At 40.4% G+C, this 17786-nt stretch overlaps 1 protein-coding gene across 1 annotated transcript in view; it reads left to right on the top strand.

Annotated features, from left to right (window-relative positions):
- The window catches only part of LOC132823658 (calcium-transporting ATPase type 2C member 2-like), an 85706-nt gene that overhangs the window by 62042 nt on the left and 5878 nt on the right, over nucleotides 1–17786 (top strand). The window contains exons 18-25 of the mRNA XM_060837608.1: nucleotides 2694–2864; nucleotides 4924–5021; nucleotides 5323–5373; nucleotides 5598–5764; nucleotides 11012–11080; nucleotides 11204–11320; nucleotides 13312–13459; nucleotides 14360–14455. Coding sequence (XP_060693591.1) covers nucleotides 2694–2864; nucleotides 4924–5021; nucleotides 5323–5373; nucleotides 5598–5764; nucleotides 11012–11080; nucleotides 11204–11320; nucleotides 13312–13459; nucleotides 14360–14455 — 917 coding nt within the window. The remainder of the gene's footprint in view (nucleotides 1–2693; nucleotides 2865–4923; nucleotides 5022–5322; nucleotides 5374–5597; nucleotides 5765–11011; nucleotides 11081–11203; nucleotides 11321–13311; nucleotides 13460–14359; nucleotides 14456–17786) is intronic.

Genomic DNA, 17786 nt, shown 5'->3' with positions numbered 1-17786 from the left:
GGGGGTCAGCACCTTCAAAAGGAATATCATTTGCAGATTGGGTTTAACTTTCTCACCTTTGTCTCTCCGTTCCTTTGTCCCTATCTGTATTATGCCAACTCCTCACACACAACCCATTCCAGCAGTAAGATGCCTAATCCATCCCAGCCCAATAACCTCTATTTGTTTTGGTGTGGGCTCCTTCCCTCTTGTAAGCCAGCCTGCAGTTCCAGCTGTGACCACTGCTACATTCTGGCACTGCTGGGACTGCAAAATGCTGACCAATCAGGTTATGTGGCACTTCGGAAGGGCAGGATTTCCTCCTGCTGAGGGAAGGAAGTCCCACTGCCACCTTTTAATATTAATTGTGTTTGGTTGATTGGTTTCCAATCACCTTCATTATTTGGGGCTAGAGGGTAATTGCGTGTAAAAGTCAGGAATAATCCAACTACTGCCTGTCTACACCTCACCCACATCATTAAATCCAACCCGAAAGCTTTGTTCTCCTTTGTGCATTCAGTAAGATGATACCTTTCCAAAATATGGGTTAACATCAAGACATGGAATTTTTGTAGTTTGGACAGGTGTGGATCGGCAGAAGAAACCATAGCTCCACAAGCCATCTTGGCTTTCCACACTCCCCATTTATAGCCTGGAGCGTGGATTGGGTACTCAGGCCATGCATCCTGAGGAGATTGCCAGTTCCTCAAGCGTGCTGGGTAGAAAGCCAACATAGGGCTCCAGTACTGCATCCAAAATATAAAATAATAGAATAAAATGTAAAACATTCTTCCAACCTTCGCCCTTCAAATCTCCATTGCTCCTCCTCACTCTAATGCCAACCCATGCCATTAAGGCCTTCTAACCATACCCCAGGATCCCTCATACCTCCAAGTCAAGTACCACAGCACCACTGCAAACAGGGGAAAAACAATAACGTTTCATTATTTAACATTGTAAATTACAGACTGCATGAAATTGAGAAAAGCAATCTCATTCATAGAAATACATTTGAACACATTGGGCAATTCCACTGGATTGTGCACAATCTTCTCCACAACTGACAGTCCTAAAGGGCACCTGAACAACACCCCTCCCCAAATTATCCCTGACCCCAATCATAAGATGCCCTGAAAGTATTTCATAGGGATAACTCAGCTGTCCAAACAGACACCCTGATAATCCAAAAAAAACAGACAACAGGTCTGCCCCTACCAGCTGTAATGTCTACAATCTGAGTTCCAAACTCCAGGGATTCCAAGATCAGATTTAAATGGAGGCTGCCAATCATTTAAATGTAAAAGTTGCACAACACCAGGTTATAGTCCAAGTTTATTTGGAAGTACAAGCTTTCGGAGAGTTGCACCTTCATCAGGAAGCTAGTGGGGCAGGATCATAGGACACAGAAAAAATTAAAGTGTCATACAACTATGTGATGTATTTAACAAATCTAGATGTCTGTTAGATCTTTATTCACTTAGGGTTGCAGGTTTCGATTCATTAATATGTAAATCCCAGAACTTCTTTCAAGTCACATTTCTGAGATAACTTAAGGTTTTATTAAAAAAAAGTGACATCTCAGCTCAGACAATGCATTAAAGATATGAGGTTGGAGTCTGTTTGTATCCCAGTCAAGAGTCAGATTGGTTTTATTTCCAAAGTAGGAATTGATAACATGTCACATGGATTGACTGGCTATAGATTGTTTAGATTAGATTAGACTTACAGTGTGGAAACAGGCCCTTCGGCCCAACAAGTCCACACCGACCCGCCGAAGCGCAACCCACCCATACCCCTACATTTACCCCTTACCTAACACTACGGGCAATTTAGCATGGCCAATTCACCTGACCCGCACATCTTTGGACTTTTTGAACAATTTAGAATTTTTATTTGCAGATCCATTCTATTTTGTTCAAGTAGCACACAATCTGTAGGCAGTCAGACCATGCGACATTATATCAAATCCAACTTTGGAAATAAAACCAGTTTGACTCAAGATTGGAATACAAACAGACTCTAACCTCACACCTTTAATGCATTGTCTGAGCTGAGATGTCACCTTTTCTTTATAAAACCTTAAGTTATCTCAGAAATGTGACTTGATAAAAGCTCCGGGATTTACTTATTAATGAATCGAAACCTGCAACCCTATTCTAAGTGAATAAAGACCTAACAGACGTCTAGGTTTATTAAATACATCACATCAGTTGTATGACACTTTATTCTGTGTCCTATGATCCTACCCCACTAGCTTCCTGATGAAGGAGCGATGCTCCGAAAGCTAGTGCTTCCAAATAAACCTATTGGATATAACCTAGTGTTGTGTGATGTTTACCTTTGTCCACCCCAGTGGACCGGCACCTCCATATTATTAAAATTCAAATAATTTAAGGAGGCAGCTGTCTTCTTAAAATGTGCATGCCCAAACTACAGACCACTCCATTTCCTGTCATCATGAAAACAGGAATGCCAGGTTCAAATTGACTTAGGATTTCTGAAATATTCTGCCATTTTTTCCGCAGAGGAAAAGCTATCCTTCATAGCAAAAATCTGATGTCAAGTCCTAGATTGTTACATAGAGGGTTTCAAAGGTAGCCTGCACATGATCTCAACATCTATTGGCTTCAAATCCAAGTTGATTAAATATAATACATTTTCAACAAAGACAAAGTCAGTTTTAACAAGATTCTCTTCCCTTTTCTTTCTCTCAGTGCTCACACTAGCTGCTGGATGCGAATTAGGCGCACTTACTTTCTTGGGATTGATTGGCATTATTGATCCACCGAGAACTGAAGTCAAGGGAGCAGTTCAAATGCTTCAAAGCTCAGGCATTGCTGTAAAGATGATCACTGGAGACTCTAAGGAGACGGCTATTTCTATAGGTGCTGTGAATTTTGGCATTCATTATTTTATACAACAATTCTTTTCGTGTTTAGTTCATTTTGGGGTCGAATGCCTGACAGAATCTTAAGTAATTAGTAATTTACCTATCAAATTCTATTTGTGTAATGATTCACCAAATTTGAGGCAGAAAAGATAATATTATAGACAAGACAATTTTAAAGAAATGGAGACAATTAAAGGGATATTTATCTGCTGCTGTATCCAGTGCTTTTTCTGCCCATTCAGCGCACTATCCAATAGTTCAGTATTGCTGCATGCCAGACAACGTAGCATCCAACTTTTGAACAAAGCTGATCATTGTAATGCCTGGATAGACAACAAGTTCTATTATGCATAGGAGCCAGTGAAAAAAAGTGTCAACCTGAAATAGATTGTCTATTTTTCTTAAATTGATAAGAAAAATATGAAGGACTGATTATGCAATAGGATAGTAAAAGAAGAGAAGATTGAGTATTATAATATAGCTATGTATCTGTCAAACGTGAACATTACAATGTCAGAAATTGAAATACACTGAAACCCCAATTGTGTTTGCCACAAAAGCTATCAAGGCTCAATGCCAGCAATAGAGCCTTATGGTTTGTGCTGAATCGTACTTTTCTTATTAACATATGAAATCAATTATATAAATACTAAATGATCTAGTCTTCTGCACACATCTATATCAATTTTTTAATATGTAAACTGAAAAGACCAATAAATGAATAAAAACTGGCACTGATAAAAATTAATCAACATCGATCTGTAGAATAATTAATCAGACAAGACAATGGAGGCAGTTGCTGGGGTTATCAAAATGTACTTCGATGCTACAGTGGGGAATTTCGGATTTTGAGGTAGAAGCTTTCGTGGGCTGAATGGCATTTTATTGTCCTTGGTTGATCTTCTGGTAACTTATGATTCGACTCCATTCCTGGACCTTTTGTAATGGATGATCCATTGGACATACTTTTAATAATCCGTGGGTTTTCTCCAGGTGCTCCGGTTTCCTCCCACAGTCCAAAGTTGTACAGGTTAGGTGAATTGGCCAGGCTACACTGCCTGTAGTGTTAAGTGCATTAGTCAGGGGTGAATGTAGAGGAATGGGTCTGGGTGGGTTGCTCTTCGGAGGGTCGGTGTGGACTTGTTGGGCTGAAGGGCCTGTTTCCACACTGTAGGGAATCTAATAAAAAAAACAATCATATTGCTGTCTGATTTTTATTCCTAAGATGAGTTGCAGCGATGACTAAAATATGTGAGCTTACTGATCTGGTCTCCTTCCTATCGGAAACATGTTGTGAAACTTGAAAGGGTTCAGAAAAGATTTACAAGGATGTTCCCAGGGTTGGAGGATTTGAGCTATAAGGAGAGGCTGAATAGCCTAGGGCTGTTTTCCCTGGAGTGTCGGAGGCTGAGGGGTGACCTCATAGAGGTTTATAAAATCATGAGGGGCATGAAAAGGATAAATAGACAAAGTCACTTTGGGGTGGGGGAGTCCAGAAGTAGAGGGGATAGGTTTAGGGTGAGAAAGGAAGGATATAAAAGAAACCTAAAGGGCAACCTTCTCATGCAAACGGTGCGATGTGTATGGAATGAGCTGCCGGAGGAAATTATGGAGACTAGTACGATTGCAACATTTAAAAGGCATCTGGATGGGTATCTGAATAGGAAGGGTTTGGAGGGATTTGGGCCGGGTGCTGGCAGGTGGAACTAGATTGGGTTGGGATATCTGGTTGGCATGGACAGGTTGACCGAAGGGTCTGTTTCTGTGCTGTACATCTTTATGAATCTATGACTCTATCACTGGTTTCTATTTCTCTCTTGGGACACATGCTACTGGGAATACTTCACTGGATGTGACGTTTTCATTGTTTTATTTTCACTGAGTCGGTGTGTTCGTATTCTTGGACCACAATTAAAAAGCTATTTTTGGGCAAACAGTTACAAACAAAAGAAAACATATTTCCTAACAATGTGTTTCAAATAAAATGATCTAAGGTATAAAGCATAACCTGGTTGCATGGTAGTTGGTAATCTTTTTCAAATTTATATGTACAGGAAAAAGCATAGACCTTTATAATGATGATGTGGAGGTTATGTCAGGAGAGCAACTGGACCTACTCAAAGATGAGGAGCTTTCCCTCATGGTAATGAAGGTATGATCCCAATCCAGTTATTCAAAACATGCACTAAGTCTTGCATGTGCACATTAACCTAAAGACACGTTCCGCATGCGTATTTATAAGTTTCACTTTAACATATTTATTCAGCCCCCTGAAAGTTGTATATTTTTGAATGTTTGGCATAAAAATGGAGCTATTTAGAGATATTGCTGTCATGCCTTTGTTATATGTTTTAAATTAGAATAGTAAATGCATTTTAATGTAAATTATCCATTTAATAATTGTATATGTTTTCCCTCTTCTCTCGTCCTCTCAACACCCCCTCCTCTGTCAGGTAGCTGTATTCTTTAGAACAAGTCCAAAGCACAAGCAGAAAATTGTTAAGGTATTAATTATTTCAAACTTTGCACAATAAATTGCAAATGTATTAATCCCTTCTGGTTTGGCATTATTCAAATGTTTAACAAATTTGTCTAAAGATGTTGTCATGGTAAATTGAAGCTGTTTTAGATGCCTGTCAGCTAATTTAAGCAGTAATAAATTTAGCTTAAATGTTGTACTAACTGCAAACGATACAGTTATATACTTCTTATAATTGTTTCTGCCTAGGCCCTTCAGAGCAACAATGCAGTGGTGGGGATGACTGGAGATGGTGTGAATGATGCTGTTGCTCTCAAATCTGCTGATATTGGAATTGCTATGAAAGGAACAGGGACCGATGTCAGTAAAGAAGCAGCAGGCATGATTCTGGTCGATGATAACTTTTCTTCTATTCTGTGAGTAACTTCAATTGTTGTAGTTTTAGAATTTACCTTTGTAATTTCAACAGTAAACTAGCTGTTGTGCATTACTGTAGCTGACTTGTTTAACACGAACAGTTCACATTTGGACTTACTTATGAGTATGTAATGTAAATGTACAAGAAAAATACTTACAATTTTGATAAGGTTAGAATTGCACAATCACTGAACCAGACTTTGCTGTAATGTTGTACGGTCAATTAGCTTGTGACATCCATTGTCCACAGTCACATGAACATTGGCCACTAGGATGTAGTGCAGGATTTCACAGGGGACAAAATGACCTGTGGCGAGATTGGTGGCACAAACTGCTGATGGAAGAGCAGCACTCCGAAAGCTAGTGCTTCCAAACAAACCTGTTGGACTATAACCTGGTGTTGTGTGAGTTTTAACCTGGTGATGGAATCAAATGAGAAGTCTGGAGAGGCTGGGCTTACTTCAAGGAGGAGAGCATCTCGCTGCATTTTTTACGTTTTTAACAAGTGGTGAGGTGAGATTCTTAGCTGGCCAACAGCAAATTGCCAATTATGGGTAATTATAGCTTGTTAAATGCCTTGTTAATGGTGCAACTTGTCTCATTAGCATTCAGTGATCTTACCAAACACACCAACAAGCTAGAGGTCGAGATAACTTATTGTGGAAGTCAGAGCAGGTACCTGGCAGTGTCAGCTTACCACTTGGCTGACATGCAGAAATTGAAATGTGAGACCTCAGTACAGAAAGTAGTACAGTGCTGGTCTGAGGGCAGTGGCAGAGCTTCTATAGGACTGCTTAGAATGGTGAACTGGTCCATTTTCCAGAACTCAGTGGCCAATCTAGATTACTGTGCCATCGCCATGACAGACTTCTTTAGCAAGTGTATAAAAGAAAGAAATCAATCTAAATGTACTCCAACCAGAAACCATGGATGAAACAGGAGATCCATTGCCCAGTGATGTCCAGGTATGTTGCCTTCAAGTCAAACGACCCTGGCCTTTACCAGAAATCCAGATATCACCTCTGTAACACCATTAGAGAGGCGAAGAGGAAATACTGGACTAAGCTAGACACCCAAACTAACCATACAAACACGCATTTATTAGATTAGATTAGATTAGATTACTTACAGTGTGGAACCAGGCCCTTCAGCCCAACAAGTCCACACTGACCCCCTGACGAGCCACCCACGCAGACCCATTCCCCTACATTTACCCCTTCACCTAACACTATGGGCAATTTAGCATGGCCAATTCACCTAACCTGCACATTTTTGGACTGTGGGAGGAAACTGAAGCTCCTGGAGGAAACCCACGCAGACACGGGGAGAATGTGCAAACTCCACATAGACAGTTGCCTGAGGCAGGAATTGAACCCAGGTCTCTGGTGCTATGAGGCAACAGTGCTAACCACTGTGCCACCTTGTAGCAACAAAGCAGAGCAGAGCAAAATAGTGGACAAAAATATAACCCTTCCTGATCCGCTCAATATATTTTACGCTCGTTTCGAACAGAAGGTCAGTGAAACAGTGCCACCTGCCCTGACTGCCTCGGGTGCACCTGTACCCTCAGTTACCTCTGCAAATATTAGATTGCTCTTCTTGAGAGTAAACCCAGAGAAGGCAACTCTGGATGGATTTGCCAACCATGCACTCAGATATTGCACGTAGCAATTGGTGGGAGTATTTGCTGACATCTTTAACCTCTCCTTACTGTGATCTGAAGTTCTCACCTGTTTCAAGAGGATCACCATCATCCCGGTACCAAATAAAGCACACACAACATGCCTCAGTGACTACTGCTCAGTGGCTCTCACCTCCATAATTACAAAGTGCTTCCAGAGGTTAGTCATGGCTCATGCCAATTGTAGCCTCCCTGTCTGCCTTGATCCCTTGCAATTCGTTATTGGTGCAATGAAAGATGCCATCTCCCTACTGCTATACCCATTCTTGGAACATTTGGATAACAAGGATACATGCAGCAGGCCTCTACTTATTGACTACAACTCTGCCTTCAACAATATAATTCCAACCAAACTACTCTTCAAACTCTGAGACCTAGATCTCTGCTCCACCCTCTACAATCGATCCTTTACTTGCTGATCGACAGGACGCAATCAGTGAAAATACGCAACAATACCTCCAATCCTCAACACTAGCACCCCACAAGGTTCCATAGTCAGCCCATTACTATACTATCTGTATATTCGTGACTATATGACCAAATTTTGTCCTAACTCCATCTACAAGTTTGCTGACGACACCACCATTTAGGCTGGATCTCAAACAATGATGAGACAATACAGAAGTAAAAAGTGAGGTCTGCAGATGCTGGAGATCAGAGCTGAAAATGTGTTGCTGGTTAAAGCACAGCAGGTTAGGCAGCATCCAAGGAACAAGAAATTCAACGTTTTGGGCCAGAGCCCTTCATCAGGATTCCTGATGAAGGGCTCTGGCCCGAAACGTCGAATTTCCTGTTCCTTGGATGCTGCCTAACCTGCTGTGCTTTAACCAGCAACACATTTTCAGCTGAGACAATACAGGAAAGGGATAGAGTGTTTGGTGGCATGCTGAAAAATCTCTCAGTCGATGTCAGCAAAACGAAAGAGCTGGTCATTAACTTCAGGAAGCAAGGTGGGCGGCAGGCCCTTATCTACATCAATGTGCTGTAGTGGCGATAATTGAGACCATCAAGTTCCTAGGAATGACGATCACCAAAAATCTGTCCTGGTCCATGCACATTGATGCGACGGTCAAGAAAGTACAACAATGCCTCTACCTCCTCAGGAGGCAAAGGAAATGTGGAATGTCCGTAAAAACTTCCCAATTTTTATAAATGCATTATAGAAAGCATCATGGCTTGGTATGACAGCTGCTCTGCTGAGGACCATAAGAAACTACAGAAAGTTATGAACACAGCCCAGTTCATCTCGCACACCAACCTTTCATCTATTAACTCCATCTATGTTTCTTGCTGCCTCAGGAAGGCAGTGAATATAATCAAAGACCTTTTTGACTCTGGTTATAATCTCTTCCAACCTCTTCTGTCAGGCAGAAGGTACAAAAGCTTAAACACACGTACTAACACATTCAAGTACAGCTTCTTCCTTGCTGTTATTAGACTTCTGAATGGACCTCTCAAATTTTTAATTTAATGTTGACTTCACTGTTGTGCACCATCTCTGCAGCTGTAACATTGTATTTCTCACTCTGTTCTATTACCCTTATGCACTTTGTATGGTATGATCTGCCTGTATTGCATGCAAAACAAAACTTTTCACTGTACCTAAATACGTGTGACTATAATAATAAATCAAATCAAATCATTTGGTCTGAAGGGCTTCCATGTTAGACACTGAGCAGCAATGTCTCAGCACATACTCCATGGGTACCAGCCTCATGCACATATCCCAGGCCTACAGATTTTGGAGTCTGATATGTACCAGCCTGTAAGAACTCTCATAGCACTTCTCTGAACCACCTTCAGTGCCCATCTGCACTTCAACACTGCTCCTGAAGCTGCACTAGCAACTATTGTTGTAACGTTGCAGCCAGGACACTGTGCTCTCAGGGAAGTGCAGCAAGCTCATGGACTGGATCAGGATGTATCTCCATACTCTTTGTTTGCTGTCAGCAGTCACTCACTCTGAGCCTACCTGGATGCTAACTGTACCCCTGCCTTGCCTTTTTCTGCTTTGCACCCTCAACAAGACCTACCAGGTTTTTGTTGCATCTTTTTTGCCTTGTGGTGAGCGCAGACCACAAAGCCAGAAGCTTGTCATAGTAAAAGGCTTCAGTTAAGTCAAGGGGGATAGCCTTCAGTCAAGAATTCTTGGCCCCACTGATGCAAGAGCAGCCTCTGATACCAGTCCAGGGGCATTGACACAGTCAATCAGTCAGTCAGCCTGCCTTTGGGGAAGTCAGAGTTAAGATGTTTTCCACATACAGGATGAGGGACTAAATGTCAGGCTGCCCATCGTCTGTCTTGACACTCTCTGCCCCATTTACAGGCTGTTTTGCTCCTGGAATGAGAAAAAAGCAGGTAAGAAAAGAGATGGAAATTGCTGTTACTTCAGGTGCAGGTGGGGAGGTGCCCCTTGTGAACGAATAGGCTCGTCAGATGGCATACAGGGTTAATGATGTCAGGAGTTGGGGTGACTGAGAACAAGTGAGGAAGATGTTGCAGGCAATAGTGAGAGATGTGGAGCATCAACCTTGATGGGACATGGGTAACAGTAGTAGAGATAGGGTCAGTGCGAGGATCTGAAAAGAGATGGTGGCACTCACTCTGGTGGAGTGGAGAAGGTCATTGACCCTCTTTTACTGTGTTGGACATTCCTCGTAATGGCTGAGATGGGTGGCGACCACAGGCCAGACTGGCATGGTCTGGTTTTCATAGCCTCCTCTGCTGGTCCCATGGTCAGAGGAAGTCCCACTTCTACTGTTCAGCTCAAGTCATTGCCCACAAAACGGGGTATCAGTCTGCCACATCTGGGGCAAGGGTCAGTACGGTTATGGACTGACTGCTTGCCTCATTATGCAACATGCTTCTAACAATGACAAAGGTGCTAGTTAATTTCAGGATATCTTGGTAATTGTAAGTTATTCCAGGACATGGTAAGATGGGATTAGGAACAGAAATGAAAGACACTAGAAGGTGTCTTTAATGAGGCAAGATCAGGAAGAAATGACAAGAGAATTCATTAAATATAAAGTGAGGACTGCAGATGCTGGAGATCATAGTCGAGAATGTGGTGCTGGAAAAGCACAGCAGGTCAGGCAGCATCTGAGGAGCAGGAGAAACATATGACAAGAGAATTCATTAAATATAAAGTGAGGACTGCAGATGCTGGAGATCATAGTCGAGAGTGTGGTGCTAGAAAAGCACAGCAGGTCAGGCAGCATCTGAGGAGCAGGAGAAACAACGTTTCATGCATAAGCCCTGACCTGCTGTGCTTTTCCAGCACCAGACACTCAACAAGAGAACTCATCAAGTCTTGCAATGAAAATCCCTCCAAAACACTCAACACAACTCACACTTAGGTAATAAAAACACAATAATATAAGAGAGTTTAATAAATAATAATGAGAGCTTCCACCATGTTTCATAGAACTGTATTCAACCAGATGTCTCTGCCTTGAAGAAAGATAAATGAGAAAAATGCAAGCAGAAGAAAAGAAATGTTGAAATTTGTAAAGCTTAATGATTTCCATGAAGTTGAATGACCTGCCATGTCATTATTTTGTAGGTGTGCAATGGAGGAAGGCAAAGGAATTTTTTTCAACATTAAAAATTTTGTGCGCTTTCAGTTGAGTACGTAAGTATAAATCTAGTCACTCGTGTAAAGAACTCTAATTGTCATGAAAGATTACACATCAATTATGTGAATATATATATATGTAAACTGTTCTATTTATCTTCATTCTTTTTAAACACACAGAAGTATTTCAGCATTGAGCTTGATTGCTCTTTCTATTATATTTAACCTACCAAATCCGTTAAATGCAATGCAGATTTTATGGATCAACATCATTATGGATGGACCCCCTGCTCAAAGGTACCGCTCAATGTTAGTTATTTAACTGTAACCATCAAGGTCATGCTGTGTTCTTGTCGCATTGTCCAGCTGGGGCTATGTTTTAAACCGGAATCCTATTATGACTTGATGTAAGTGTGAATGGTGAATCATGCTAATAGATTAGATTAGGTTAGATTCCCTATGGTGTGGAAACAGGCCCTTCAGCCCAACAAGTCCACACCGACCCTCCTAAGACTAACCCACCCAAACCCCTTTCCCTCTAACTAATGCACCCTACAATATGGGCAATTTAGCATGACCAATTCAACTAATCTGCACATCTTTGGATTGTGGGAGAAAACTGGAGTCCCCAGAGGGAACCCACACACAAGAAGAATGTGCAAACCCCACACAGTTGCCTGAGGTTGGTATTGAACCTAGAATCCTGGTGCTGTGAGGCAGCAGTGCTAACCACTGAGCCACCATGCCACCAAATATACATCCACTTACAAGCGTATTGTTTTCTATATGCAGTTTGGACTATTTAGTCTAGTTTTTAATTGTGTCCTTATTTGCATTAAAATAGAATGATGCATCATTTTTGTTGATAAGAGGATTATCTGTATATTTTATACATATTTGGATCATGATCTGTGGTGGTCTGATTTTGTTTTGCTTTTATTCTGGCAGTTGTATCTGTTCTCTTTTTTTAATGAATTACTCAAAATCCTGTTTACTTTCAAGCCTTAACAACTTCGTTAAAACAATTTAGCATCTTCTCATTTTGTTTGATAATGATTTATGGGACACCTTACCACAATATGTACTGTGAATCATTTACACTGCAGCGATAACATTGTGCAAAGCAGTTTCCACTTGGTTATGATATTAAAGTATAAATAAGAAGCTGGATCCCAGTATTAACTAGGAGAGAGATTGTGTCAAACTCCCTGCAGAAGATAAACTTGGACCAGTTGGGAACAAGGAGTGTAGCTTGTAGTGTAAATACAGACACACATAGGTTAGACAAAACTTGGCAAAGTTATATTTAGTGTGCCTATGACATCTACAGAGTGTAGTGTTAGGTGTTATCCTGTGCAGGCAGTGCAAGGGATCCCTTGGGATCCTGTTCACAAATCAGCTTTCTGGTTCAGAAACTAATGAGGGTATTGGTTCCTCAAGGGAGTTCAGTCAGAGTTAGGTTTGTGATACTGCAAGTGGCTTGGCTGGACAGGATGGGAGTAAGAAGAACAGATGAGCTGTAGTGAAAGGGGATTCATTAGTTAGGAGAACAAACAAGGGTTTCTGTGATTGTAGGTGTGAATCCAGGATGGAATGTTGCCCACATAAAAGCAAATTTATAGATTCTGGAAAACTGAAATATAAAGTGCTGGAGAAACTCACCAGGTCTGGCAGTATCTGTGGAGAGAGAAGCAGAGTTCACATTTCGATTCCAATATGACTCTTCCTCAAAATGATAAAGGAATTGCAAAATGGTAGTTTTTATGCTATCGACAGAGGAGGGAAGAGGAACAGTTGGAGAGTGTCACCCAAAATAGGTGTAAATGAAGATGTAAAAAGCTGTCTGTGTGTGTGTGTGTGTCTGTGTGTGTGTGTGTGTGTGTGTGTGTGTGTTACCACCCCACTTGGACCTGTTTTGCTGCTCCTTCATTGTTGTTGGGTCAACATTCTGGAACTCCCTTCCAAACAGCATTGGGGGTCTGCCTACCACACATCGACTGTAGTGGTTCAAGAAGGCAGCTCAGCACCATCTTCTCAAGGGCAATCAGGAATGGATAATAAACAGCTGCCCCAGCCAGTGCTGTGCATGTTCCACGAGTGAAGAAAAATAAAGCTCTTGTATCTGAAGTGACAGAGTAGATTTTTATTTCATTTGTCTAGCTATCATAGATATGTTACGAATGCAATATGATTCCTGTAAATTAATTTGTAATTACCTTGTAAACTAAAGGTCACTCAGCTATTGGTTAGATAATTGGACAATCTTTTTTTCCCGACTCTTTCTACAGCCTGGGTGTTGAGCCAGTTGATCGGGATGTCATTAAACGGCCTCCAAGAGATGTTAAAGACTCGATCCTGAATAAGGGCCTAATTGTTAAAATCTTATTCTCAGCTATTATCATTATCAGTGGGACCCTCTTTGTTTTCTGGAGAGAGGTCTGTATAACTTATGAACCTAAATAGCTCTTTATCTTTAACTGTTCATTGGTTAATTCATCAGTAGATGGAAAGATGATTTATATGCATGGTTGGTCATTCAATTTTAAAGAATGTAGATAGATTTGGAAATTAGAAATAGTGAAAGTCTTCCAGAAAGAAATGTGTTCACATCTACAAATGAAGAGGAGAATTCTATGTTCTATGTGAAATAATTTCACAGTCCATTCTTGGAGTTGTTTCCAGCCCTCTTTTAAATGGCTTAACTCTGTAAATTTGTATTTTCGTTGAAGCCGGTTATTTGGGAAGTGTAGTCCTGAAAGTAGTGCTGAACAGCCACATGTGAAAATGCAAGAACTAGGAGCAGGGATAATCCATTCCGCCCCTCAAGTCTGCTCTGCTATTTGATATGATCATGGCTGATCTCACCTCGGCCTCAACTCCACTTTCCTGCCCACTCTCCGTAACCCTTCAATCCGTTACTAATTAAAAATCTGTCTACCACCTCCTTCAATTTACTCAAAGTCCCAGCACCCACCACTTTCTGGGGTAATGAATTCCACAGATTCATGACCCTTTGAGAGAAATAATTTCTTCTCATCTTGATTATAAATTTCCTAGCTCTAATCTTAAAACAATGACCTCTCCTTGGAGACAGGTAGTCCATAAAAATGTTTTATTTCTGTTATGTTTGTTAACTTTAGAAGGTAGTTGAGCACAATCAGAGGAAGATGCAAGTCATTTCTGTGCATCTATGTTTCCTATCTGAAAATCTCTGCTGTATTTCAATCAACATCTACTGTTTGAAAGATAGGGATGATTGATTTTGCAGTAACAGTTATCAATATTTATATTTCTTATGATTCTAGAGCTTTAAATCTATTGTTTTATTTAAAATAGCTTCCAGAGGGGAAGATTTCCTCAAGAACCACAACCATGACATTTACCTGCTTTGTCTTCTTTGATATGTTCAACGCTTTAAGTTGTCGCTCTCAGGTACAAATGTTACTTTATTCATATTTTTAAAGCTGCCATAATATGCCGAGACTGTGTTAGTTCAGGAAATGAAGCAAACCACAAATTAAAAGTGTAGAAAAAGATTTCTATCTTCTGTTCCTCACTAATTTTTTTTTATTTAAGGATTCCTTCCTCTAGAGTTTTTACCTTGCACTCAATATTATAGCATTTGGGAATTGTAGAAACAATAACTCAGTCTTCTTCTGAGTTTCACTGTTCTGTTCTCTTCTTCAATTTGTAAGTGCTGACTTAAAGATTATATAATTTGCCTCAATTTAAAGGAAGTATTAGAATTCATTAAAATTTAGTGGAAGAGCTGTCTGGCTTATCTAATTAATACTTTAAAATGGTTAATTATAGCACAATATTTCAAAGCACCATGAGGTTAGGTGCACATGACAAAAATGATCATCTTTCCAAATATGGTCACATTTTATCTTCTCAAAAATGATGCTCTGGTATAACAACATCTTTGTGATCTTTTGTATATTAGTACAACTATATTATTCATGTAACCACCTCATAATCATACATAAACTAAAACCACATTTTAATAGAAACAAAATACTGTGAATACTGGAAAGCTGAAATTAAAACAGAAAATGCTGGAGCAACTCAGCATGTCTGGTAGCAACTGTGGAGAGTTAATGTTTTGAGTCCGATATGGCCCTCTTTAATCACACCACATTGCTGCTTAGCTTTATGTTATCTGCAGATTTGGAAATATTATGTTTGGTTCCCACATTTATCATGTACACATGTTGCAAACAGCTGGAGTCCAAGTATTGGTACTTGCGGTGCCCACCAGTCAAGGACTGAATTTGTGAGAATAAACCATTTATTCCTACTAATTAAAAGCAAATTACAAGACTCCTTACCCACTAAGAGGAGAGAATCCTGTTGCTCAAAGGAGAAGACCAGGATTGCTGTTCTGAAAAAGAAATATATCAGAAGGAAAACATTAACTCTGTTTTTCTCTCCACAGATGCTCAGATCCTCTGTGTTCCTCAGCATTTTCTCTGTTTATTTCATTTATTCCTATTCTCTGAGTTCTGGCAATCCTTAACCCATGTAGTACATCACTTCCTATACCATGTGCTTTAATTTTGCGAACCAACCTCCTGTGGGGGACCTTATCAAAAGCGTCTGACAATCGAACTGTACTACATCCATTGACCTACCACTTGTCATCACTTTGTAAATAGCATCCTCAAAACATTTCAAGTTTGTCTCACCCAACTTTCCCTCTGCAAATCCCCTGTGATTATGCATGATCAGATCATTATTTATTGGAGTGTCACTTACCCTGTCCTTTATATTAGATTCTAACATTTTCTCTGACACTAATGTAAGGCAGAGATGTCTGTATGTTCCTTGTTTTCTCTTTTGCTCTTGTAAATTGTAGAGTGATGTTTATTAGCTTCCAGTCTGCAGGAATCATTCCAGGATCTATAAAATTTTGGAATATGATTAGCATTGATTAGCTCAAAATCTACCTTCTTGAACACTCTAGAGTGTGGTTTTTCGGGTCTCTTAAACATACCAACTTTCAGACCCTTAATTGCTCCAGTACAATTTTCTTATTTATACTAATTCCCTTCAACTCTTCAGTCTCCCTAGTTGTTGGATCTGTAACTGTGGGAGATTTCTTGTATCATTCTTGTATCACAATAAAACAGACGCAGAGGGTGAAATCATAATTGTTGTTGGTAAAGTTGCAATTTCATCAAGGTTCATGCAGCATAGAACAGACCCTTCAGCTTATTGAGTCTGTTCCTCCATCTCTACACTAATCCCGTTTTCCAGCACTTGGTATAACATTCCAAGTGCTCATCTAAGTACTTTTTAAAGGTTCTGAGGTTCCTGCCTGGATAACCCTCCCACCCAATACAATCCAGATTCCCACAACCCCAGGTGAAAATAATTTTCCTCAAATCCCCTCTGAAAACTCTACCCTTCACCGTGAAATCACATCCCCTCGTTATTGACTTTTCAACCAAGGGGATGAGCTGCTTCCTCTCCACCATGTCCATGCCCCTCATAATCTTATACATATCAATCACATCCCTCTCAGCCTTCTTTGCTATAAAGGAAACACTCTTACCTTATTCAGCTTTTCTTCATCCCTAAACTGATCCATCTTCTTTGCAGCACATCCAGGGCAATCACATCCTTCCTGTAGTGAGGCAACCAGAACTGCACACAGTACTCCTGCAGTGACCTAACCAAAGTCTTGTACAGCTCCAACATAATCTCCCTGCTTTTATAATTTATGCCACAACTAATAAAGGAAAGTGTCCCATATTCCTTCTTAATTACCCTATTAACCTGTCCTGCTGCCTTCATGGATCTGTGGACAAATGCCCCAAGATCCCTCTGATCCTCTGAGCTTCCTAATGTCCTACCATTTATTGACTACTGCCTTAACTTGCTATCTCTTCCAATGTGCATCATCTCGTACATATCAGTGTTAAATACCATCTGTGACTAATCTACCTATTTAACTAATACATCTATATCCGTCTGTAATCTAAGACCTTCTTGTTCACTGAAAACCACTCATCCAAGCTTTGTACTATTTGCAAAGTTACTTCTCAGTCGCCACATTATCATCTGTATATAATCGTTTCACAAACATTAACAGATTCTGTGGTATGTCACAGAACATCAGCCTCCAGTTCCACAAACAGCCTTCTGTCTCCAACCAACTTTGAATCCAACTTGTCAAATTCCATGAGCTTTTACCATCTTTTATCAGTCTCCCATGTGAGACCTTGTCAAAGACTTTGCTGAAATCCATACAAATTACATCAATTACACTACCCTCATCTACGTATTTGGCAACCTCCTCAAAAATTAATCAAATTTGTTCAGCATGACCTCCCTTTGAAAAAGGTGTGTTGATCAAACTTTGCCTCTCCAAATGAAGATTACTTCTTTCCTTCAGACTTTTCTCCAATAGTTTCTCTACCACTGATGAGACTCACAGGTCTATAATGCCCTGGTTTATCTCTACTGCCCTTCTTGAAAAGTGGAACCACATTCGCTATCCTCCAGCCCTCTGGCACCTTCCATGTTGCCAGAGAGAAATTATAAATTTTGGTCCGAGCCCCTGTAATTTCCTCTCATATCTCCCATATTAGCTTGGGATATAATTCAAGTAGGATTTGTCCTATTTGTAAGCCCGCCAAAAGCTGCAAAATATCCGCACTCCAATCTGCTCAGGAATCTCACAGTTACTTTTCCCAAATTCTGTACCAACATCTTCCACCTCCCCAGTGCAGACAATTGTGAAGAACTTGTTTTAACA

Source organism: Hemiscyllium ocellatum, chromosome 17, assembly GCF_020745735.1.
Source record: "Hemiscyllium ocellatum isolate sHemOce1 chromosome 17, sHemOce1.pat.X.cur, whole genome shotgun sequence".
Taxonomy (NCBI): Eukaryota; Metazoa; Chordata; class Chondrichthyes; order Orectolobiformes; family Hemiscylliidae; genus Hemiscyllium; species Hemiscyllium ocellatum.
Note: the sequence above shows the minus strand (reverse complement) of the source record. Positions and strands in the feature narration are given on the sequence as shown.